This window comes from Crotalus tigris, unplaced genomic scaffold, assembly GCF_016545835.1.
Source record: "Crotalus tigris isolate CLP2741 ecotype Arizona unplaced genomic scaffold, ASM1654583v1 scf7180000019004.2909048, whole genome shotgun sequence".
Taxonomy (NCBI): Eukaryota; Metazoa; Chordata; class Lepidosauria; order Squamata; family Viperidae; genus Crotalus; species Crotalus tigris.
Window position 1 is genome coordinate 2,655,429 of NW_024097319.1, and position 25,071 is coordinate 2,680,499.

The 25,071-nt window shown below is 40.8% G+C and overlaps 1 protein-coding gene across 1 annotated transcript in view; it reads left to right on the forward strand.

The window, feature by feature from the left end:
* Window positions 1-12,710, forward strand: part of DIDO1 (death inducer-obliterator 1) — a 48,906-nt gene extending 36,196 nt beyond the window's left edge. The window contains 6 exon segments of the mRNA XM_039358167.1: window positions 1,603-1,710; window positions 2,959-3,094; window positions 4,864-5,407; window positions 6,077-6,230; window positions 8,756-8,845; window positions 9,510-12,710. Of these exon segments, the coding sequence (XP_039214101.1) occupies window positions 1,603-1,710; window positions 2,959-3,094; window positions 4,864-5,407; window positions 6,077-6,230; window positions 8,756-8,845; window positions 9,510-9,716 (1,239 nt within the window). The 3' untranslated portion in view covers window positions 9,717-12,710.
* Window positions 12,711-25,071: the final 12,361 nt, after the last annotated feature.

The following is a 25,071-nucleotide window of genomic DNA, read 5'->3' on the forward strand; positions in this document are numbered from 1 at the left end:
CTTGTAAAATCGAGTTGGTCACAAACTGTCCAGCATGATTTATTACCATAAATCTAAGCTCAATTGTAGCCATAAGCCAAGAATGCCCTATACTAGGGTGTTGTTGTTTATCAAAGTAGCAATTACAGTAGATTTTGTAACTAGTTACAATCTATGTAGTCCAGGAGTAGGCAACCTTGGCTCTTTTATGACTGGTGGACTTCAACTCCCAGAATTCCTGAGCCAGCATGGCTCAGCTTGGAAACCTCTGCCTTCCCCTCAGCATGGCTGGCTCAGGAATTTTGGGAGTTGAAGTCCACGAGTCATAAAAGAGCCAAGGTTGCCTACCCCTGATGTAGTCATTCCCAGCCTTATGCCTTCTAGTTATTATTGTTATATTCGTTATTTTATTTGACAGTGACACTGCCTGACTCCAGTTTTACTCCAGGCAGCTCACAAAATAGAAACCAACAGCAGTATACAATCCAGACAAATCCAGTCAACAGCCACATACACACACCACACAAGGGATTGCAACTAACCCAATGTCTATGGAGATTCTCAGTCATCCAGGTCATGGCTGCCCCAAAGATGCTTGTTCAAGAGGCAACTGGAGATCCTTGTTTTTCCATGAAGACATTTTGTTTCTCAACCAAGAGCTTCAAAGAAAAACAAGAAAATCCAGTTGTCTCTTGAAAAAGCACCTTTGGCACAACTAGCCTAATCCAAGGCTTGGGAGTAGAACCAGGCCTTTAAGATGCTCCAGAATGCCACTGAGGGAAAGCCACCCAGAACTCAGTGGGTATCTCATTCCAGAGAGGAAATGCTCAAAAAATGGCTTCCTTTGGTTTGAGGGTGCCAATCAATGGTGAGATTCAGATGGTTTGCACCACTTCGGCAGAACCGGTAGCTAATTTTTTGTGTCCAGGCCCAGAACAGACTTCCGGAAGTGGCATCCACATAGAGAACCGGTTATTCACATATTTGAATCCCACCACTGGTGCCAATCCTCACCAGGCAGATACTATGAGAGAACAGGTCGGACATAAATTATATTGAGACTACAGCATCTACATCAACCTGAAATGTTGGAAATTATAGTCCCCAGAGGAGAAAGTTTGGAGTACTGATTAAAAAGATGATTAGGGGACTGGAGGCTAAAACATATAAGGAACGGTTGCTGCAATTGGGTATGTCTAGTTTAAGGAAGAGAAGGACTAGGGGGGACATGATAGCAGTGTTCCAATATCTCAAGGGCTGCCCCAAAGAAGAGGGAGTCAAGCTATTCTCCAAAGCGCCTGAAGGCAGGACAAGAAGCAACCGATGGAAACTAACCAAGGAGAGAAGCAACCTAGAACTAAGGAGAAACTTCCTGACAGTGAGAACAATTAATCAATGGAATGATTTGCCTCCAGAAGTTGTGGGTCTCCAAAACTGGAGGTTTTTAAGAAGAGACTGGATAGCCATTTGTCCGAAATGGTGTAGGGTTTCCTGCCTGAGCAGGGGGTTGGACTCAATGACCTCCAAGGTCCCTTCCAACTTTATTATTATTATTGTTGTTGTTGTTGTTGTTATTATTATTACTATAAACTAACCAAATAATCTTTTTTCCCCCTTCCATAGATAATGGCATCTAGGCGTAAAACCTTTGAAAATAAAAAAATGGCTGTGAAACAAGAACCTATCCCAGATATTAACATGGAAGATTCCCCGCCAGTGTCTGATTCTGATGTAAGTACTCTGTATTTCAGAGACCTGGTTTTCTGCATCGTGTGTTTGGTAGCATCCCCCCAGCTTGCTCTTCTCAAAGGGATTTCTGTTCTATAACTTCCTGACAGCAGGAAATTATGCAACTTGATCATTATGAAATTATGAAATCTAGCCCTTCCTTTGGCCACCAGTTTTATTCGTCAATAAAACAATATACTGCAACATGTCATTATTAAAGGCTGCCAATTATATGAGGCATGACTGCTTTGATTTTCCTGTTATTATTTCTGCTAACGTGGATATTTGTTTTATTACTTGTTTCAATGCTCTATATTTCATATTGCTGGATTATAGGATTATGGTCACATAGTAATATGTACCGTAGAGCTGAATGCTGTTTACACTTGAAAGGACTTCAACATATATAACTATCCTACATTATGCATTGCTAATTCAGCTATCTAAAGGTAAAGCCAATTGATTTAAGTGGAGATAGCCCTTACAATGCCCAGAATTGCAACCCAAATTATTTACACTCATATGTTTGAAAACATTGCTCTTAATATAAAAAGGAAACATGCCAGGCAATTAAAAAAAACCAACCATGCTTCCAAATGTCCCAAAAGTGCTTCCCCCCCTTTTTTTTTCAAAAGGCAACTGAATTTTGTTTTTTCCATGAAGACAGTTTGCTTCTCGTCCAAGAAGCTTGTTCTGAATTGAAGAACTGAACTGAAAAAGCTTCTTGGATGAAAAGTGAAATGTCTTCAAGGGAAGACAAAGTCCAGTTGCCGTTTCGAAAAAGAAAAGAAAAAAAAAAGCACTTTCGGGACAACCATTACCTGGATAACTGAGAATCCTATAGGCATGTTTCCAAATCTTGCAGTATATCTTGATATCAGAAAAGGAAACAAAAGTGGGATTTACAAGACTTACTGTGGGTGGCAATTTTATAATGATATCAGCCACGGCCTTCTGATTTGGGCATCTGTCAACAGAAAACACTAAAATATTATACTTTAAATTCACCAAGAATGTTCCTTTTATCTCTGTTCAAAAAGAAAAAAAAAAGAATTCAACAAGACTTGAGGGTTATCCTTAAGTTACGGATAGATGCCTATTGCCCTTTCAGCTTCTTAGTGATGTGGATAACTTTTTTTTAAAAAAACCAAACAGTTCTGTTCTTGAAGAATTAATGCATTTGTCTACATGGCTGAGGTGAATAAAACAAACTAAACCTCATGTTTTTCTGTGTATTCTGTATGTTGTTAGGAGCAGCAAGAATCTGATCGAGCAGCACCTGAGAAGAGCAGTGCTCCTGTTTTGGATGTTTTCAGCAGTATGTTGCAGGACACCACAAGTCAGCATCGTGCCCACCTTTTTGATCTGAACTGCAAAATTTGCACAGGTGGGTATAAGGTTAACGATGTTGCTTGAATCCTCACATGATGGAAAAACTGAACTGGTCCAGTTGAAGTCAGATGCTCTCAAATACAAGCTCAGAAACAGTTAAGGATCTGAAGTGACCAGTTCAAAAAAGTTGAGTTGCTAGACTTTCAAATAAAAATAATTCTTTTCTATTTATTGATATATGATTCGATTTTGTTGCTGTGACTCTTGGTGGCATACAGTATAAAAAAAACAAAATACAATACAATAAATTGCAAAAGGGATAGTCCTTGAGTTATGACTGTAATGGGGCCTGCCCATTACAGTCATAAAATAGGTAAGTCAGGTGACCTACCAGATTTTATGCTGATTTTTGTAGCGGTCGTTAAGCAAATGCAGTGGTCATAAGGGTGAACTCATTGTAAGCAAGTGCTAATTTTCAGCAGAACCATTGTAAAACAGTTGGACCATGTTGCCAAGCGCCCCAAGTGCGATTACATCAGTGGTTCTCAACCTTTTTAATGCCGCGACCCCCAACCGTTCGTAAGTCAAGGACTACTCAACCAGTCGTAAGTCGAGGACTACTCAACTGGTGCAGCACCGTTTGCAGAATGGGACTTTTGGCGGGCTCAGCAGGGCAGAGACAGCCTGGACAATTCCTATTGGCTTTTGAAAGCCAATAGAATTAGACTATTCAAGAGAGTCTATTCTATTGGCTTTCAAAAGCCAATAGAATAAAAGGGAGTAGCACAGCTAAGGAAAAGGGGAAAAAATGGCGGACTGCGTTGTTTGGCGACCCCTGTGAAATGGTCGTTCGACTCCAAATGGGGTCCCGACCCACAGGTTGAGAACCACTGGATTACATGATCGCAAGGGGGGGGGAGCAACCATTGAATCCCATTGTTTAGATAGGTTACAACTTTGAAAGGTTGCTAAGTGACCGTAAGTTGAGGTCTACCTGTAAAGGAAATGATAAAATGGTAACTGAAACAGCGAACATTAGTATAGATGCAATATATAATCATAGTGTGTGTGTGGGGGGGAGAGTTCCATCCACCCTATCCCAGACCTGAGAGAACAGCCAGATCTTTAAGGCCTCCTGAAACACCTTCAGATTCTGAAAGTGTTTGATTAAGGGGGCTGGAGCATGCTCATCCTTTGGCTCTTATCAGTCAGTCTAAAACCACAAGAAACAGACCATCCCTCAAATAAATGGGCTCCATGGCAGAAGTAATGTGGCAGTTTTACTGTGGTTTTCAAAAAAAAAACTACCACAAAACTACCTTGAAATATAGAATGCAAAACCCTTTCGTTTTATCCCTTAATGTTTGCCGATGACTTGATTAGAACTATTTGTGTTTTAACATTTTTATATAATGCTTTCAGAGACTCGTGTCTCTGTGAATCTCTCTTTTTCACAGCAAACCTACAAAATGAGTTGTTCTTTGTGCAGACATTTCTATGCCACCTCCTGCTCTTAAAAGGACAAAATACTAAGAAAACATGCACAATACAAAAACAACGCATCAACACTAAGGAGAATTAAAGTCTTCAGTCTTGAATGATACCTACGAAAACCAGGCATAATAAAAATAAAGTTATTAAGGGCGGAATATTCTGTCCTGAGGGAGTTCCATAATCAGGTTGTCATGTTACTGTATTCATTGAAGCTTTAAGAGTAACTTCTTGTCCCTTTAAGGATCATGCTGTGCCCGCTGTGCATGAAACCATGTGTTATAGCCACAAACTCTTTTGCAGTGATACATATTAATTTTGATTACAATGCAGGTCAGATTTCTGCCTCTGATGAAGAATCGACTTCAAAAAAACCCAAACCATCAGCTGCTAAGAAGACAGAACCAAAGTCAGAAACTAAGTCCAAACCGGAAAGCTCAACACCAGCAGATGATATGGAGGTGGTAAAAGAGGAAGATCTGGAGAGTGTCCCAAAAGCCATTGTTGAACGTGCGACTGAGACAATGGCCCAGCCAAGTTTGGAAAGAACTTACATTCCTTTATCTCAAGTGCAAAACAACTCAGAATCTTCTCTGTCCACGGAGAATTCAGCCTATCCCACACTCTACACTGCTGGGGTCATCACAACAGTGACTGTTTCTGGCAAAGATCCCCGAACGGCTGTGAGCACCTCTGCAGCTTCTGGTTCTGCAGGGATTTCCCCATTGCATCCCACTTCCACTCCTGACAAAGGTTCTGTAGCAGAGAGCAAGCCAGAAATATTAAGACCTGTTTTATCAGCTCCAAAGTCCATTTTAACAAAACCATCTTCATCAGAACCAAGATACTTGGCAGGTCCATCATCTTTAAATGTCAGGTATGCTACATCCTGGAATTAGGGGACGATTGTAGCCTATAACACAAAGTGTTAGTGCATGCATGTATATGTCTGTCTGTGCCTGCCTGCCTGCCTGCCTGCCTATCTACCTACCTACCTACCTACCTACCTACCTACCTACCTACCTACCTACCTACCTACCTACCTATCTATCTATCTATCTATCTATCCCATCCATCTATCCATCCATCCATCCAAAATAATTAAAGGACTGTGGATCAAGCAAATCATAAGTGCTGGCCCAGCCAGAAGATCACAGTGTCCATCTCCTGTCATATCAAAATACTTTCTTTGATAGAAAAGCAGTCTATTTATGTGAACCAGCAAATTGTGGAAAGCTAGATTGAGTGCTGAGTAATTGTTTTGCAACTGAATTCTGATGCATTGATTGAGTTAGCTTAAAGCAGTGTTTCTTAACCGTGGCAACTTGAAAAGGTGCAGACTTCCAACTTCCAGAATTCCCCAGCCCAGTGCAAGACTGGCTGGGGAATTCCAGGAGTTGAAATGCATACTTCTTTAGACCAGCCAAGGTTGAAAAGCATCAGCTTAAAAATACATGGTTGCGTTACGAGAGAAATATTGAAAATGTTTGGAATGGAGAAGCTGTTACGGGGAAACATTTTGGGACATTTCTTTTTGATTTTGCAGTATGTCAGAGATTTGGTCCCCTCCAGAAGGAGATACATCCCTGTTTCTTTCTCGCGTGAATACCATTTGGAAAGGCTTTATCAACATGCAAAGTGTGGCTAAATTTGTCACCAAAGCTTATCCAGTCTCCGGGTGCTTTGATTATCTCAGTGAGGTAGGATTTTGAAATGTTTATTGCTTTTTGTGTGGACGCTTCTGGAAACTAATGTTGTTTTATTACAGGTAAAAAAATGTCCTCAACTTAACAGCTGTAATTGAGATTGAACTTATGCTCCTAAGTTCGTGCCAGTCATTCTGGGTTGTCACGTGACTGACATGATTTTATGACACTTTTTGTAGCAGTTGTTAAGTGCATCACCGTGGCGGTTAGGCAAATTAGATTAAGGAAACACAGTGGTCATTGAGCTATTCCACTGTCTGAAATGGGTGAGGTTTTTTTTGCTGGAAACCTGAAGTAAATGTCGGTTACCAGCAAAAAAAAAAAAAAATTGTAAATCATGGTCATGTGACTGTAGGATGCTGCAATGGTTATAGATGTAGGTCATTTGCTGAGCCCCCAAAATGCAGTCCCTTGACCAGGTGGGTGGCTTTGGGAACTTTTGGAGTCCGTCATAAATTGAGGACTGCTAATCATCTTTTAAGAAATAAAAATACTGTATGTAGCACCTTTATTATACTACATTATGTATAGATTAGTCTGAGAGCTGAGGAAATCAATTATTTTAAAATGATTTAAATTATTTCGGTCTAGATAGGAATAACAGACGGTTATTCGGGCCTGGATGGTAAACTTAATAGTGAAGGAAAAGTATAGTTACATATTTACAAAGGAATTTTAATGTTTCTACTTAGATGCAAGTAAGTTTCTTCTAGAACAAGACAACTGCACCAACAGCCAATCCAGAAACGAGAAGTTCAGTTTCCAATATTTGATTCTTGGGGGAAGCTCCATATTTTGCACCTATTGTGACTGAAGGCCTGAATTTACTTATCTGACCCACTTGCATATTGCTTTCTGGGTTCCAGATGGGTTATAGCGATTCGCAAACTGGATTTCTAAAAAAGTAATAATAAGAAAATAACATAAAACTGCAATAATTAAAAGCATTCATAAAATATAAAAGGAGCAGAGGAAAAATGATGCTGAACTTTATCTCAGGGAACACCTGGTGGAAGATAGGAGTTTTAAGTGAATCATAGTTGGTGGAGAGGGAGAGAGCTGAAAATGCTATTAAATTTGGCTCTCGCAGGTGGTAATTCATCATTTATAACACATGTAGCAGGCCTTTCTTTGATTTTTAAGGATTTCCAAGATTGAAATAAATTTAGGAAGTATACATGCACACACACACACATGCATATATATTTTTATTCTATAGCCAGAATTCCTCCCAACGCTCCCAAATATGTTTTTCTCACTAGAGCAAACAAAAAACTCCAGATGGGTGTTCTGAAAGATAAAACTAAGCATGAAGCATGTAATGGTAATAGTGAATTACTGAGAAGCTGCATTGCCTATAGCAGGGGTATCCGGCTTTGGCAGCTTTAAGACTTGTGGACTTCAACTCCCAGAATTCCCCAGCCAACCATAGTGATCTATAACATCAACTCCCAAAGTTAACAGTCCTAGTTCAACATCACCACATCATGCTGGCATTTTCCCTGGTCATCTGTTCAGTAGATATGCTATATATTTTTCATCTAGCAAAAAACTAAAGGCAAATTTAATAACTTGGTAACTTTAGTCACTTTGTATTGAGTAAGCTAGCAATATGATAGCCTAACTTTAACAAAGAAAAGGACGAGGGGGGACATGATAGCAGTGTTCCAATATCTCAGGGGCTGCCACAAAGAAGAGGGAGTCAAGCTATTCTCCAAAGCACCTGAAGGCATGACAAGAAGCAATGGATGGAAATTGATCAAGAAGAGAAGCAACCTAGAACTAAGGAGAAACTTTCTTACAGTTAGAACAATTAACCAGTGGAACAACCTGCTTCCAGAAGCAGTGAATGCTCCAACACTGGAAGTTTTTAAGAAGAGACTGGACAGCCATTTGTCCAAAATAGTATAGGGTTTCCTGCCTGAGCAGGGGGTTGGACTAGATGACCTCCAAGGTCCCTTTCAACTTTATCCTTATTATTATTAACTTAAGGATTCCAGTTTTTTTTCCCTATACCATGCCAAGGTAATAATTGTATACATAAAAACTGCCTATTTATGTAGACAAAGCTAGATTATGCATTTTGACTCTTATGAAAAGAAAGCAGTGTCAGGTTTTTTTTCTGTTCATGTCCTAGGTCAGAGCATTTGGCCTTCTGGATGTTACCTAACAGCTGTCACCTGTCGTTATTCTTGTTGAGAGTGTTGGATGTTGCGTATTAGCAACACCTTGAAGTCCTTAAGTTCTTTGGAGAGAATAATAGCCCTGATTATAAAAATAAGAATACGACTCTCATAATATTTGTAGCTCAGGTTGAAATGTGGTGTCTTTGGTACTCTTTGAACTTGGTTCTTTCTTACAGACATTTCACTACCCAACTAGTGATAATAACACCTCTGCAAGAAAACAATCAAGCTCAGAGAGGCCCCACAATATGACTTTCTTTATAGACTTGCTGTTACAATATGGACAAAAAACATTCCTTCAAATTATGGCTTCTTTTCATGTTTTCTCTTTAGGATTTACCAGACACAATTCATATTGGAGGGAGGATCTCACCAAAAACAGTGTGGGATTATATTGGCAAACTTAAATCCTCTGTATCAAAGGTAATCAAGTTTGGCAGTACTGTAATTCATTTGAAATGATGATAAGGCTGATGACATAATAACAATTGGGGCCAAATACATCTTCATAGGGATTCTGTTGCCCAAGGCTGGAGTTAAGTTCAGTCTGAATTATGGCACAAGCAATTGCTAATCTGTTCCACTCTAAATATTTTGAATAGCAGGAACTTTTAAAAGAATTGTGCCATGCAGCTGTCAGTCATATTTTCTAAAGTAAGCTTTATTGGTGAGCCTTGCAAATAAGTATTATATGTATTGTGAGTATTTTTAAAAGATAATTAACAGATTATTATCTTTTATCTTCGATTTAAAATTAGCCATCCCAATAAGAATGTTTGCTGGGCTTTTATTTAAAAATACCACCGAATATTAACTTAAAAAAACATTTTATATCAGAATGAAATAAAAATTGAATTACTAATAATTTTTCACTACTTTGAGTTTAACAAATTGGTGGGGACTTTTTTTTTAAAGAAAAGTTAGTTAAGACAACTTTTTAAAAATTTTACACCACTTTTTAAGTTTTGCCATTAATATTCTGGATGAATTCTTTCTAACCTATGTGGTCCCTTGCTGTATGTTGCTTTTACTTGCTCTTTGTTTTTTTCAAGAGTCAGAATTTTTCCTTTATATTTTTATACTCCAGGAATTGTGTTTAATTCGTTTCCATCCAGCAACAGAAGAGGAGGAAGCTGCCTACATCTCTCTCTACTCCTATTTTAGCAGCCGATGCCGCTTTGGAGTTGTAGCTAATAACAACAGGCATGTCAAGGACCTGTATTTGATCCCCCTCAGGGCTAAGGATCCCATTCCATCCAAACTTTTGCCTTTTGAGGGACCAGGTAAGCAATAAATTATAGGAAACACGACATACCTTCAGTTCCCAACTTAACAACTACCAGTATTAATCAGATAGGACACGCTGCATTCATTTATTTAGCATATTCACCCATCTCAAAAATATAACTCTAGATGGCGTACAAACATAACAACAGTTAAAACTACATAACAACATATTTTTTCTTAGTACAAAGTGTGTGTGTGTGTGTGTCTACAATTTGTTTTCCTAAACTACAAGGTTTTTCTTTCTCTTTAAACAGTTGTAGACATATTTAGCCATGTTTTACAACACTGATACACAACATAACATGCTTCAACTTTGAGTGGAATCTTCCTAGCAGTTTATACAATGAAATTCAGGTTGAACGGTAGAATCTGCTTATCCGTTTTTGAGTGGCATTTTATATAAACAGGTATGTTCTGAGTAGGCTTGATCTCTCACGTCCCAAATCTTACAAGATCTCTAGATTTGGGTACAAAAGTTTCCAAGTGAAATAAAGGAAGAGGAAAGCTCCAAAGTTTTAAAGTTGCAAATGAGGCATAACACCAAGTGCCTAATTTGCCCTGTGACATCACCTCAGTCACGCCATTGATACATAGATGGAATATTCTAATAAAAATATTAGAATCACAGCTCATTCCTTAGTTTTGAACATAGGTCTTAGGACTTAATAATAGACTTTATTGAACAAGTATTGAATGTTATCAAGTATCCTGGAGAAAAATCTTAGGTGGTCGCTAACAGTCGACTCTACCTTGACGGCACATCACCATCATCATTGCACATTCTTATGTACTTACAGAAATTAAAAGTTAAATATCTATAGTTTTCTACATTTCTGATCTCTGAGAGATCATGCAGATGTTCTGCCCATTCTGAAGAGAGAATGTCTGTATGCTACATGTATAAAGCAAAATAATTAAATATTTAGTATGGCAAACGGCTTGCTCTGAAATTCTCTGGATCGAGAAATGCTGGCAGACAAGAAGTGTTCTCATTTTACCAAAGTCACTGTTCTTACTTTGGATCTTTGAACCCCTTTCTGCAGTCTTTTTTTAAATCACTGAAAATGTCTATATAATCATAGTCCAGTGCTAAATTGGCCAACCCAAATATCACATGTGAATTTTTAGCATAAATTCATAATCTTTCTACCAACCATCAATTTACAATTTTGGCAAGGAGGTTTTTCTTCCAGCAGCTACTGGATAAAGGAAAGAAAGTGAGAGGGACATATTGGTTCCATGAATCACTGGCAGGGAGCAGTCCAGTTGCAGCTTTCAGTATTAAAATTCTGCCCCCCTGGTTCTGGTAGAATACCCAGTTTAAGACCATTGGGGAAATCTTGAAGCTGGCAAGAAATGGGAATACTCCTTAAACATGGCAAAATGCTCTGTGTTCTTGAGGAAAGATCCATAGCCACGGACAAATTATCAGCATCTTGATGAATTCCGGATATTCTTCTGAAGAATGCATGTATCCTTGGAAAACTAATTCCTAAGAACCATTCTAAATCAAATAAATAACTTGGTGGCCAAAACAATCGGGTCTAAAAATACAGCCTGTGCAACAGATTGCCTTGTTATAAATATTTCACTTAAATTCCGGCGAAAAGGAAGCTATGATGCATTCTCTAATGGGTCTCTGGCAACTTGAAAGGCAGGTCAGAAATCACCGTAATTATCCTTGCTCCAGAAAATATACATAAGAATTCTTGGCATAACAACTTGGAAGAGCTGTGAAGTAATGATTCCATATCCAATGAGTAGAATGATCCAACAGGGAGAGAATTTTACTTAGCACCAATCATTGGATCTGTCCCACAGGAGCAGATCCCAGCATTGGGATGGTTACAACATTTACTCAGGTGCGTTGTGCAAGTGTGAACGTTTCTCGGGTTTATTATGTTTTTGCCTTAGGTCATTGATGGCGAACCTTTTAGAGACCAAGTGCCCATACCGCAACCCAAAACCCACATTTATCGCAAAGTGCCAGGGCCTCATCAGCATTGTAGTGCCCTCGGGGGTGGGGAGGGAGGTGCCTCTGAGTGCCGCCTCTGACACACAAATATCAGGGTCGCAAAAATGGGCTACCTTGCTGCATGGCACAAAAAATGGCCACCACCGCATCGCGGGGTACAGATAAAAGGCACTGCACCACATAAGAACGAGCCAGGGCTAGTGCGTATCACGCAGACACTAGCCCTGCCCCATTTGCAGCAGGTGTTTGCTCGCGGCCCCATGCATGCATGTAAAATGCTTCCCTCTCCCTTTTCTTCCAGTCCACCAATCAACAATGGTTGGTGACCTCTGCTCTACCATCTCTACTCAAGCTTGCTAGTCGGCCGTTTTGCCTCCTTTGAGCTGGGCAAGGCTCCTGCTCCGGGCGGCGGGGGCAGCCTGATGGACCTGCTGCTGGTGGCGGTAGCGCCCATGCCAACAGAGAGGGCTCTGAGTGCCACCTCTGGCATGCGTGCCATAGGTTCGCTACCACTGCCTTAGGTAGTCAAACATTACATTTTTTTTGCACATATAAAGTCACTTTGTTCTCTGCACAGTTTTTTTTTAATGTTGATTGGTTGCTTTGCCATCCTAGAATATTCCAAATTTTATGGATTGTTCAACCAGTACACATTTCAATGTACTTCTGAGGATGAAATGATGGTACTCTTTAAAATAAATTCTCAACTCTTATGCAAGTATATTGGCAATCACAACATCACATTTGTAGCTGTCAGTCTAGTTAAGAGATGGGAATTCTAATACAGGCCAGGACCAGGAAATTCTCAAAACACACTTTCTCAAAAGGAAACACTGAACAGTATTTGTATACCTGTAATTTTGATGAAGACTATGATTAGCTAGAGTATTTTCACCGAATGAATTGTCTTAGTTCTTTGTCGTATGGATGAATGTGTAGAAAGATGTAAAATCATAAATGTTCCCCAGCCCCAAAAATGAAATACTGCTTTCATTATATAATCTCAATAAAAGTGTTTTATACAAAGTGGTAATTGTCTCTTTCAATTGACTGTTTTGTATGATAAATCTTTTTACAATAAAGCATCAGTTGTACATAGCTAGCAGTATGTAGTAGGATTATTTTACAAGTACATTCGAGGGATAGTCTACATCAGTCGTCTCCATTTTAAAGTTCAAACTGTTGTTTTACTTGAATTCCAGAGTACTATTTAAAAAAAAAAGCTAGAATCCAAACTCAAGCAATAATTATCTCTTGCTCTAATACATCCACGGTGGAAACTACAAAATGTTAAAGGCGTAATTTTAAGAAGGTCTATTGTGTTCAATACGACGGTTGCAGCGTCCCGGAATTGTGTGATCACCATTTGCGACCTTCCCAGCCAGCTTCCAACAAGCAAAGACAATGGGGGAATTTGAATTGGCTTAGCAACCGCATGTTTCACTCATCCACTGCTTTGATTAGCTTAACACTCGTGGCAAAAAAGGTCATAAAATCAGGCATGACTCACTTAACAACCAAATTGTTTAGCAATGGAAATTCTGGTCCTGATTGCGGTCATAAGTCAAGGACTACCTGTCTCAGTAGGGCAGGGGAAGTAAAATAACTAATCCATGTGAGTTAGCCACCACTGTTTCAAAGGGTGCTCTTGCAAGGCTTTTGCTTACTAAAACTATACCAGCACTTTTAGAATTTAAATTACAAAGGATGTACAACAGAATGGTAGTGTACCTTGCTGTACCACAGGCTATCACTGCCTTCAAACAACAGCAGTCTTTATCATTGTCCAGAAACTTAGTATGGTTTCATATCCACCAATGAATTATCAGATTCCTACAAAAACCCCACCAGTACACTTTTCAAGAGTAGCATCTTCACGGCAATAAAGTTTAGGATTAGTTTAAGAAGGAAAACTTTCAGGTGACACAGTGGCATCAGCAATGTCTGAAGTTCTGACCCGTATCAGCATGAGACAATGGAGTTCTATTTCATGCTGATGAAACCTTTTCTATAGCTGGGGATTTTTCCTTTTATGCTAATAATTTCCCTCCAAAATATGAAATATATTGCTTGTATGCCAGTTCAAACTTGTGTGGTAGTCGGCAGCCATCTTGGGGGATGATGCAAACCAAAGTTGATGTTGGAGTGAATATCGGCTAGGAATAAAGGATGACATTGGGGTTGAGGAAGGGGCAGAGGCAAAAGGAGAAGCATCACAATCCTTCAGGAGTTTCCATTTGACCAGTACTAATATGAGGATCATCTCTTGGAAAGCTTGCAGAAGTGATAAATCTAGACGTCAAAAGTATAGTGTCTCTGTCTTCTCACCTGAACTGGAAACATAGTATAATCCAACTTCTTTTCACAAGCATCAGGAATTTGCTGGCATAATTCATAATGCCATCAATGAGAGCAAGCTGATCTGGTCCAGAGGCAGAAAACCAGGCCCAAGTCATACTGCCACCACCACGTTTCCCAGCTGAGATAAGGTTCTTCTGGAATGCTTTGTTTGTCTCTCGAAAACACATCTTGCTTATCACTCAAGTCAAAAAGTTCTAATTTGGTCACGTCCATCCACAGAGCATTCTTCCAATAGAGTACCCTTCCAGTTCATCCATGTGACCCTTCACAACCTGTAGACAGCAGCTGAGTTCTTTTGTAGTGTAGCGGCTTTCTCCTTGCAACCTTGTCAGGCTCACCACCACGATGGCCTCAAGAACATTGACATTCTACAGTGCAAGATGTTTGGTCAGATGTTACCCTGGGCTTCTCCTGCCGGAGTATCACATGCCTTGCTCTTTCTGTGATTATGGTTGGCTGATCACTTCTGGGAGATTAACAGTTGCCTCCTTTTGTACATGATCTGCCCAACAATAGACTGGTGGACTCCAAATTCTTTGGAACCTCTCCTGGCCTTGGTGAGCAACTGTTTTTTGGAAGTCCTGAGAAATTTTCTCAGTTCCAGGCATGACATATTTCCACATACCCACGTTGCAAAGATCAGGCTTTGATAGTGAATTCCCAGAATTCTGTTCTTTAAATAAGGCAGGATCTTCCACACGCACACCTGATGTGTCATCCCATTGATTGAAACTCCTGACTCTTCATTTCACTTTGAAATGTACCAATAATCCTAGAGTCTCACATACCCTTGCCACACAATGCTTTTGACCCATTTGCTTGTTGTTGTTAATTGCGAAGTTGTGTCCGACCCATTGCGACCCCATGGACAATGTTCCTCCAGGTCTTCCTGTCCTCTACCATCTTCTGGAGTCCATTTAAGTTCACACCTACTGCTTCAGTGACTCCATCCAGCCATCTCATTCTCTGTCGTCCCATTCTTCTATTGCCCTCAATCTTTCACAGCATTAGGCTCTTCTCCAGTGAGTCCTTCCTTCTCATTAGGTGGCCAAAGTATTTGAGTTTCAGCTTCAGGATCTGGCCTTCTAAAGAGCAGTCGGGGTTGATCTCTTCTAGGACTGACCGGTTTGAACGCCTTGCAGTCCAGGGGACTCGCAGGAATCTTCTCCAGCACCATAGTTCAAAGGCCTCAATTCTTTGGTGCTCAGCCTTTCTTATGGTCCAACTTTCACAGCCATACATTGCAACTGGGAAAACCATGGCCTGGACTATACGCACTTTGCTTAATTGGGTTCTTTTCATCTAGTTTTAGCACGTACGGAGAATAGATCAGGTGTTAGGTCATATTAATGCAGAAATATTGAAAATTCAAAATAGTTCATAAACTTTTAAGGTAAATTTCATTAATCCGTGCTGCAAATTTCAATTTTCCAAATGATGTGATCCGTGATGAAAAATATATAGATAGGCTATCCATGATTGATCTGCTTCAGTTTGATAGTTTAGCTCAACTATAATGGGCCAAGAAATATGTTCACTGTAATCAATGGTTGAATTTGGAAAGCTGAATCAAATAACCTGAAATGTAAAACATACGTTATTGTTATAACACAGGTAGCATGTTTAAAAGTGACTGCCACACTTATGGAATAAAACATATTGAATTGTTATGTATATTTTATAGCCATGATTTTCAACAATTTATGGTACTTTAAACTACAGACCATCACTTGGTTATCATTCTGTAACTGAATATGTGATTGTAACAACAGTTCTATTACATATCTAGTATTAATGGAGATAATACATCATTGCCGTGGTGCATTTGTTAATATTTTAGCATGTTATATGGCATAACCTTCTTTCCTGATGCATTACATGTTTACTTTTTACTCATATCAGCATACTTCATAATCGATTATTTTAGCAGTAAACTTTTGTCTGTATCTTAGAATAAATAAAATAGCAAATATACCTGTGCTTTATAGTTTAATAAAAGTACTCGCCAGGGTTAGTAGCTTTCCCTAACCTTAAAACATTAAATGATTTTTTTTAATGGCACTTTAAATTCTAAAATTCTTGTTTCTTCTATTTTTCCTTAGGTCTTGAGTCAAACCGTCCAAATTTAATTCTTGGATTAGTGATTTGTCAAAAAACAAAGCGTCCTGCAGCTGTCTTGGAGTCAGAAAAGCCCGATGAGAAGAAGAGCCGAGTCCAGATTCAAGAAGAAACGGAAGTATTGGGATATTCCAAGGGCAGCACGCTTCCACCACAAGAAAAGAAATCTGCAAAATTTTCTTTGTATTCTGCAGAAACGACGATCAGTACAACACCACCTAGTTCTCCTCCACCTCCACCTCCAAATCCACCTCCAGAGCCACCTTCAACAGTGGCACCTTCTGTGTTGAAAATATTGTCATCAGTTAAAGCTGGAAGCTCAGCCACCGTGGCACCCTCTAATGTTCCAAGGTCAGGAGCTACCACCACTCCTGTGTCTTCTACTGATGCCCCAGCCTCAAAATCATCCACGCCACTTGATCACATTTTGGAAACCCTTTTTGGGAAAAAGAAGCCTTTCGATCCCGTTGCCAAGGAATCGGAAGCTACTCTTCATACCTCGAAGCCCGAAGCACCAGCTGGGATGGACGAAGGACCGCTTGCTGCTCCTCTAATCGATCCCATTGTGCAACAGTTTGGACAGATGTCCAAAGACAAAGCTATCGAGGAGGAGGAAGATGATAGACCTTACGACCCCGAGGAAGAATACGCTCCGGAAAGAGCTTTCGAAATGCAGGCTGGCCAAAGCCGACTTGAGAAGGGCTGTGAAACGCCGGAGCAAGAAGATGAAGCCTACGATCCAGAAGATGAAACCATCTTAGAAGAAGCCAAAGTCGCCGTGGAGGATTTGCCTAATAAGATGTATTTGGAGTCTAAAAACAACTCCATGGCCACATCTGCCCCCTTTGTGCCCGATGCAGCTGCTGCACCGTCCTTGATAGAGCAACAGAAGATGCTCGAGGAGTTAAATAAACAAATAGAAGAGCAGAAAAGGCAACTCGAAGAACAGGAGGAAGCGCTCAGGCAACAACGGGCAGCTGTTGGCGTATCCATGGCTCATTTTTCAGTCTCTGACGCTTTAATGTCACCGCCACCCAAGTCAGCCGTAGCGAAAACGGAGTCATTCCAACCCGAAAAACCAATTTCTGAAAAATCCGACATGCCTCCTCCCTCCGTTCAGCCTCAGCTGTTCGGCCAAGGAAACGATCCCAGGCAAAGCAGAGATCCCCGCCAAGCTAGGAGAATTCTAACGGAGTGTAACGAAAGTGCCGACTTTAATATAAAGCAACACGTGATACAGGGAGAACCCTCTGCTGGACAGGTTCCTCCGTCTGGCTATTCAGTTCCATTGCAAGCTGCATTTGACAAAGAGGAGAAATGTCCTAACGAAACGTGGATTGCAAGTGAAACAGGTTCTGCTGCTGCCTCGGAGCAAAATGTGCCTATCGGTTATGAAAACGTTCCACCAATTCACCCGGAAATTATAAGTAAACCGGCTCCTGTTGAAGCGCCTACCAGTGCACCCATTCGTAAAGTATTGCTACCCACCCCTCCCACCCCATGTTTTATGCCCATTTTTTCAGGCTCTAATAACGCCCAGACTATGCCTTGGTCAAATGCCTCTCAGGACAATAGCGTTCCAGGGGTCGTGAGGGATTCTTTTTCAAGCTCAACATTTGCCTCTCCGGAGAAAGTTCCCGGTCAGTTGAATTACGAAGGTGAAGTCAATCCTCAGTCCGGTCCCTTTTACGAACAGATGGGGACTCCTACGATTCAAAGCGAGGAAGTCAGAGGGGGTCCTCCTTTTCCTCCAGCAGGGCCAAAAGTTGGCCCTCCAGTATTGTGTGGTGCTTCTGATTTCCATGGGCAAAGGGGCCCGCCCCAACAATTTAATGAAGGGGATAATGTTCCGCCAAATAATGACGGGCAAAGGGGCCCACCACCAAATAGGTTTCCACCGCCGAGAGCACCTATCCCTTCATTATTTTCTGCACAACACGGTCCACCTGTTTTTGCTGAAAATAGGGGTCCTCCTCCATCATTTCCTGGTGGGCCAAGGGAAAAAGCGCCCTCTCAGTTTGAAGATCACAGAGACTCTCAAGGGGAACAGAGAGAATTTTCAGACCCTCCGTATCGTGAGATGAGCGGTCCTCCTGGACAGTTTGAAGGATCTGAGCCTCCACCGTTTGTAGGAAATAGAGGGCCTCCCCCATTTCCTTTTGGGGGTCAAAGGAGGCCTCCACCTAGCCAATTTAAAAATCAAAGAGGGGGCCCATCAGCTCACTTTGGAGGACCAAGAGGTCCACCGCCTAATAATTTTGGAGGTACAAGAGGTCCTCCTCCAAATAAATTTGAAGGACAAAGGGGACCGGCACCAGGTCACATGCCAGGACCAAGGGGACTTCTGCCCTCGCCATTTGAAGAGAGGAGAGGAAGTCCACCGCCCAGATTTCCCAACCAGAGGGGCTCAGCCCCACACCAGTTTGGAGGACCAAGGGGGCAGGCACCTGCTTCATTTTCAGAACAGAATGACTCTGCCCCTAATAGACATAATTTTCCAGGACAGTCTCAGCAAGGCATGAAACCATCCCCCAGGCCTCTTTTGGATCTTCCAAGCCATCCGCCACAACACAGGAAAGACATGTGGGATGAATCTGGACCGTCTTCTTCTCATCCTAATAGTTCAGGGCAGGGTTCTTCATCAGAAGCTCAGTGGCCAGCATCTGATTTTCGAGAGGGTCGCAGTAATGACTACAGAGGCCAGGCGGCTTTTGACGGGAGGCAGAGGGAAAGATTTGAGGGAGGCAATAAGGAAAAAGCCTTGGATCAGCCAGAGAAACCAGACAATAGAGCAAACCGAGGCAACGATGATAGACGGAGGGATCGCGAGCATAATTGGGGTTGGGAAAGGGATCGGGGCAGAAACTGGAATAGGGGTAGGGAAAGAGATTGGGAGAGACACAAAGAGAAAGACTGGGATAAAAACAGAGATAGAAACTACAATAAAGACAGGGAAAGGGATTTGGACCGGGTCAAAGATTGGGAAAGGAACCGGGAAAGAACCAGGGCCAGAGAAGGGGATTCTTATCGAAGACGGAACCGGTCCAGAAGCAGAGACCGTGACTACGATAGATTCAGGGACAGGGCCCGCAGCCGGGAGAGAGAGAAAGAGAGGGACCGAGATAGAGACCGCGACAAAGATAGGGGAAGGGACCGCAAGGAGCGGAGCAAAAGTACAGAATGTGATAGAGACTCTAAGCCAGAATCCCAGACTGGCAGCCAAAAGCCATCACATCCAGAAGCTGCTCCTGCTAAGTAGACCCTTCAGCCAAGGAGTCATTTGGGGAAACGTAAGAATTTTCCCGTGGGGAAACGTGTAAGAATTGACTGTGTACTACTTGTATATGTTGTATATTCTGATAGAAAATACTTTGGTAAAAGCTTTCGTAAAAGACGAATTTTGAATTGTAAATGCAGTATATTAAAGTAGGAAATGGGGAAAACCCGGACTTGATACATTTTGTTCATAAAAGTTTTCTTACAGAACACATAAGACACAGTCCTTCCCTGACTGGTCCCAACACCTATGTACAGATAAGAAATCAGTAGGGCATAGGACCGCTGCTCTTGCCTTTTGAAGAAGTCCTATTACTCCAAGAGAAGGATCGTGGTTGGGACCGAACAGTTCTACGACGTGGCTTTGTTCTCCTTATGATCTTGAATTTCCATTTGCAGACAAAAAAAAATAAAAATGGGAACTGTCTTCAAAAAGCATATTGCTTTTAAAGGTTTCAAAGTTGTGTTTTCCAGTTAACTTAATTGGTAATTTTATGAGAATTTAAGCAAGATTTTAGAAGCCATAACTTTACATCTCAAACACATAGTGTTTTAGGTTCCTACGTTACAGCAAAAATAACAATATTTTTGTTCTCAGTTAATCTAGTCATAGATGGCTTTTGTGTACTTAACAAATGATGGCGGAAGAGCAGTGTTGCTACTTATTTGTAATTTGCAGAGTATTTGAATGAGAAATGTTAAATTTCTAAACTCATTTTACACGAGGGCATTTTGAATATAATTTCAACTGATTTATGAGCCCAGACAAGAAGTATATATGTCTAGATGGATCACTACCTTTCTTACCAATAAACTCTTAAAATTCTGTATTTTTATGAAAGGTGTAATGAAAATTAATGCCCTCTGTACTCAATACAACTAAGCTTTAAAAAAAACATGTATTGTTTTGTTTTAACCTGAATTGACTGAACAAAGTGGGGAGGAAGGAGAGTTATCAAGGTTAATACATCAAGCACTGAGTTGAAGCAGTTTGACTTTCTTTATGTTTATTGGTCAAAAAGATTCATGAACTAAAGATAGTTTAGTTGAGCCAAGATTAAGAACATTTAAATTCTAACTTAAGTAGGAGAGATTTCAGGATGCTGGTAATTGTCCCATTGACACCAACAGCACAGAAATTCTTAATTTTGATAGGAATATGTCCTGAATTCATGGCTGCTGTGATACAATTGGAAGTAAATATTTCTGTAAAGATTGGAGAAATAAAGCCGTCACTAACAATTCTGTTCTTTAAAAGGGAAGGCTTTTTACTATGAAAAACAGTATTCTATTACTTTTTCTGTATTCTTCAAGTTCATAATATAATTCTAAACAGTACATAGAAAAACATTACCAGTTGGATTTATACATTTACGGATGAACAGTTACTTTGATATTTTTGTAAGCATTTGCAAATGTAAAATTAAATTCGTAACATCTGCATTTTGAAACCTACAATAAAAATAGTACTACCCCATAAATAAATCACTACATAGTTATACTTTATATTGCTACATCTTAGTCTTTAAACATCATGGACATGCTGATATTAAAAAAAAAATGCCATGTACAAAATATTTTGCAAAACATCCAAAGAGGTGATATAGAATGCAAATACCTATGATGTAATTTTTTTATTCAAAAAGTTTCTAACTTAAAAACCATACATGTAAGTATACTAAATCAAGTGTTGTTTAGGTTTATTTGATAGAAGTTTCTGTAAATTGTATTTTATATTTCAGAATATATCATTGTACATTAAATGTGGGACTTCATAGATTTTTGTTACTGTAAGTGAAATAAACATTACAGAAAGTCTTGGCATGAATAGTTTTATAGGTTTTGATTAGAACATTAATCAAGTAATGTGGCAGTATGATCTGGGAAACATGGCCAGATCTTGCAAAACAAAAGATACTTCACTCACATTTTTAAAAAATACTATATTTTTATTGTTGTTTTCAATTAAGAAATTCTATGTGAGGCTCCATTATATATCTGCATCTTTTCAGGTTAAGGTAGCTTAACAATCATCTGATCACAACATGGATCGTTTTCAATTTTTGAAAGGGATGAACATATATGAAAGGTACTGCCAGTACCCAGGACTGGCTTGGTGATTCATATAGCTAAACATGCAAACCCATTTTCAAGTCTGAGAAATAGATTGCTCCTTCATCTGGGCCAGCAACTAAACTAAACCTTCAGGAATACTTCTGATTGTCTCCATTTGTTTATGAGGTATAAAGAGGATGTTTGATTTGTATGAAAGAAATAGAATAGCTTGTCAGGACAAGATAGAATTGCTTCACCAAGTATACAGAATTGTTTTCCTCTGCAAGTGCAGCTAGTTTTTTTTCCCGAATCAACCACATATTGATCCATCAGTTGCAGCAAGAATTGGCTGACCAGCTTGTCACCTGAGACTGGCATTGTGGGCTGAGAGTGACTAGCCTAAATCATCCAGCCAACCTTTGTGCCTAAGGCAGGACTAGACCTCATAGTCTCCTGGTTTCTAGCTTGGGGCCTTAATTACTAGATCAAACTCTATTGAAATTCAACAGCTTGAACTATTTGCTATAACTATTTACTTCATTCTTCTGAGTGGGTGTCCTGATTTTCTGTTACTATGTACGGTATTATTTTCTTTGCACCTTTTAGAGATCAGCAATTGGAGGAGGAAAGAAAGGAAGGAAGGAAGGAAGGGTAGACACTAATTCCGAGTCAATATTTCTTCCAGTATGGGGAGATAAGATATTGCATGTAGTCTGTCTGATATGCCTAGGGAAATCTGCAGGGTGTGGTGAAAAAAAAAATACCAAGATTGCACTTTTTGATGTGTCTTGCATGGGTGATATCCATAAAAAATGAGCAAAGCTTCAATTGCATCATTATAGCTGCCCACCCTCTTGGCCCCTTTTTCATTACATCCTGTGCTAGACATCCCTGGAGGTGCCTATGGTCATTGTCCACTGAGGTAACAGAAGGCTTGATTACAGAGGACTGGCCCCAAAGCAATCTTAATAGTTTTGCATTTATATGAGGTTCTGTGTTCTGCAAGTCTGGTAGATCTGAATATTAATGGTGGACAGGTTGAATCCTTTCTGTTTTATCATAGTCTTGCCAGTTAATTCAAAGGAGAAAGAAGAATGGACATGGTGGGGAAAGGCATATCACTTTTCAAAATCGGGATGAATCTCAAAATTTAATCCTTATACACTGTTTAGAGTTGGACAATTGGAGGAAGGAAATAAATTACATTCACATAGTTATTACAGCAGCTTAAAAGGAGAATTTCAGCATACATTCCACAATGATAAAAAGATATGCATGCCACTAAGAGACATTAAAAGAAGATCCTAAACAACTGATATATCTAGCAAAGAAAAAGAATACATGGAAGGTTCCCAAAATTAGGGTAGGTAATTCTGCATCACCTACAGGTCTAAAATTTGACTGAGAACCTGGCCCCTGCTGGCTGCCTCTCTGCAGAGATTAGTTAGTTAATGGACTTGAGGAAAGAAAAGCATCACCAGACTCCTTTTTAAAATTAGTGATATTAGTACAACATGAACAAATGAATGTATACACGGATCTGCAGACTTCATTTTGAGATTTTATTTTGGTCTGGTCAGTCTTACAGCCTCATTTTTCAGTCTAAGATACATGAAGACTAGAAACACTGAAAAGTTGAGATGTGTATTTCATGGGGTGGGATGGCAAGACAGGATAAAATAACGCATAAAGCCGTAACCGTATTTTTTGAAATGACGTTTTGGAATACGTGCTCTTTTCTTCAGTGAATGGATGGAAGTGAACATTTTTGCCCTTAAACAAAGAAGACATGCCAAAACAATTTTCACAATTAAAATCTGGCATAAAAGATAAATGTGGTGTTGGCTGAAGGTTTCCAGGCCATATGCTGGATGGAATGTTGATCCATCTCTGTTTTGATTCTTCGCATGCTTGGAACTGTAAAGGGTACACAACCAACCAATCCTCAGAAGATACAATAACAAAAGTGGAATGGATATTGGAGGTCTTTTAGTCCAATTGCCTGCTCAAGCAGGAGACCATTTACCATTTCAAGCAAATGGCTGTCCAGTCTCTTCTTAAAAGCCTCCAGAGATGGAGCACGTACAACTTCTAGAGGCAAGCAGTTGCACTGAACAGTTTGTGGAATTATCACGATCATTTCTCAGCATTATCACAGGAGTAATGCTTTTCTGTAAAGATATTTCTCCTTCGCTGGCCCTTACTAGCAAACGCAAGAATCTGAATATTGGTTTGACATTCCAGAGCTGCAAAATAAACCAATAAGACAGCATTCTTGTTGATCTGTGAGTAAAAAAAAAAAAGCAGATGGTAAATTTCTTCTTAAGATAGTAATCTGAGTTCAGGTGGTATAGTAAGGATTTTAGTATCTGAAAAAATCTCATCCATATGGATAGAAGGCCACCAGGACGAACCATAGTACGAACAGCCGGGCCTAGGTGGAAATTAGGCCCTTTCCCCGCCTTTCAAGATCATGGCATCCGGCCCACTCAATTCCTGGTAAATAGATGGGGAAAAAATGGAGATAGTGACAGATTTTATCTTCCTGGGCTCCAAGATCACCGCAGATGGGGACTGCAGCCAAGAAATTAAAAGACGCTTGCTCCTGGGGAAGAAAGCTATGGCAAATCTAGACAGCATACTAAAAAGCAGAGACATCACCCTGCCAACAAAAGCGTGTATAGTTCAGGCCATGGTTTTCCCAGTTGCAATGTATGGCTGGGAAAGTTGGACCATAAGAAAGGCTGAGCGCCAAAGAATGGAGGCCTTTGAACTCCGGTGCTGGAGAAGACACCTGCGAGTCCCTTGGACTGCAAGGCGATCCAACTGGTCAGTCCTAGAGGAGATCAACCCCGACTGCTCTTTAGAAGGCCAGATCCTGAAGTTGAAACTCAAGTACTTTGGCCACCTAAGGAGAAGGAAGGACTCACTGGAGAAGAGCCTAATGCTGGGAAAGATGGAGGGCAATAGAAGAAGGGGACGACAGAGAAGGAGGTGGCTGGATGGAGTCACTGAAGCAGTAGGTGTGAATTTGAATGGACTCCAGAAGATGGTAGAGGCCAGGAAGGCCTGGAGGAACGTTGTCCATGGGGTCGCGATGGGTCGGACAGGACTTCGCAACAACAACCCGCCTTTCACACTGCTCTTCTGCCAGAAAAGCCTCCGTGGGGGGGGGAAGCTGAGGAAAGCCCTCCAATGCTTTTGCTGGACAAGATAGCTTCTTACGGCGGGGGGGGGGAGGGAAGCCCACTACGACGACAGATAAGAAACCGTAGCTGTTCGCTGAGGGGAGCAAACACAGGCCGGCGAGAACGAAGCGATCATAATACCGCAAACGACGCTTTTACTCCCCTCAGGCCGCCGAGAGAGAGGAGGGGGCGGAGCTTAGCCAGAAAAAGCCGTCGGGCCCATGCGCACGCCCCTCCTCGCTTCCGGCGTTCTGGCGTTGCTTGCGGTTTTGTCCGTTAGGCTGCGCAAAGAGGGAAGGGGGCGGGGAAGGAAGCGGGGGTGGGGAGGGGGGCGTGTCGCCCGGCGCGCGCCGGAAACCTCGGGGGCCGTTTGACCGGCGGTCGCGAGG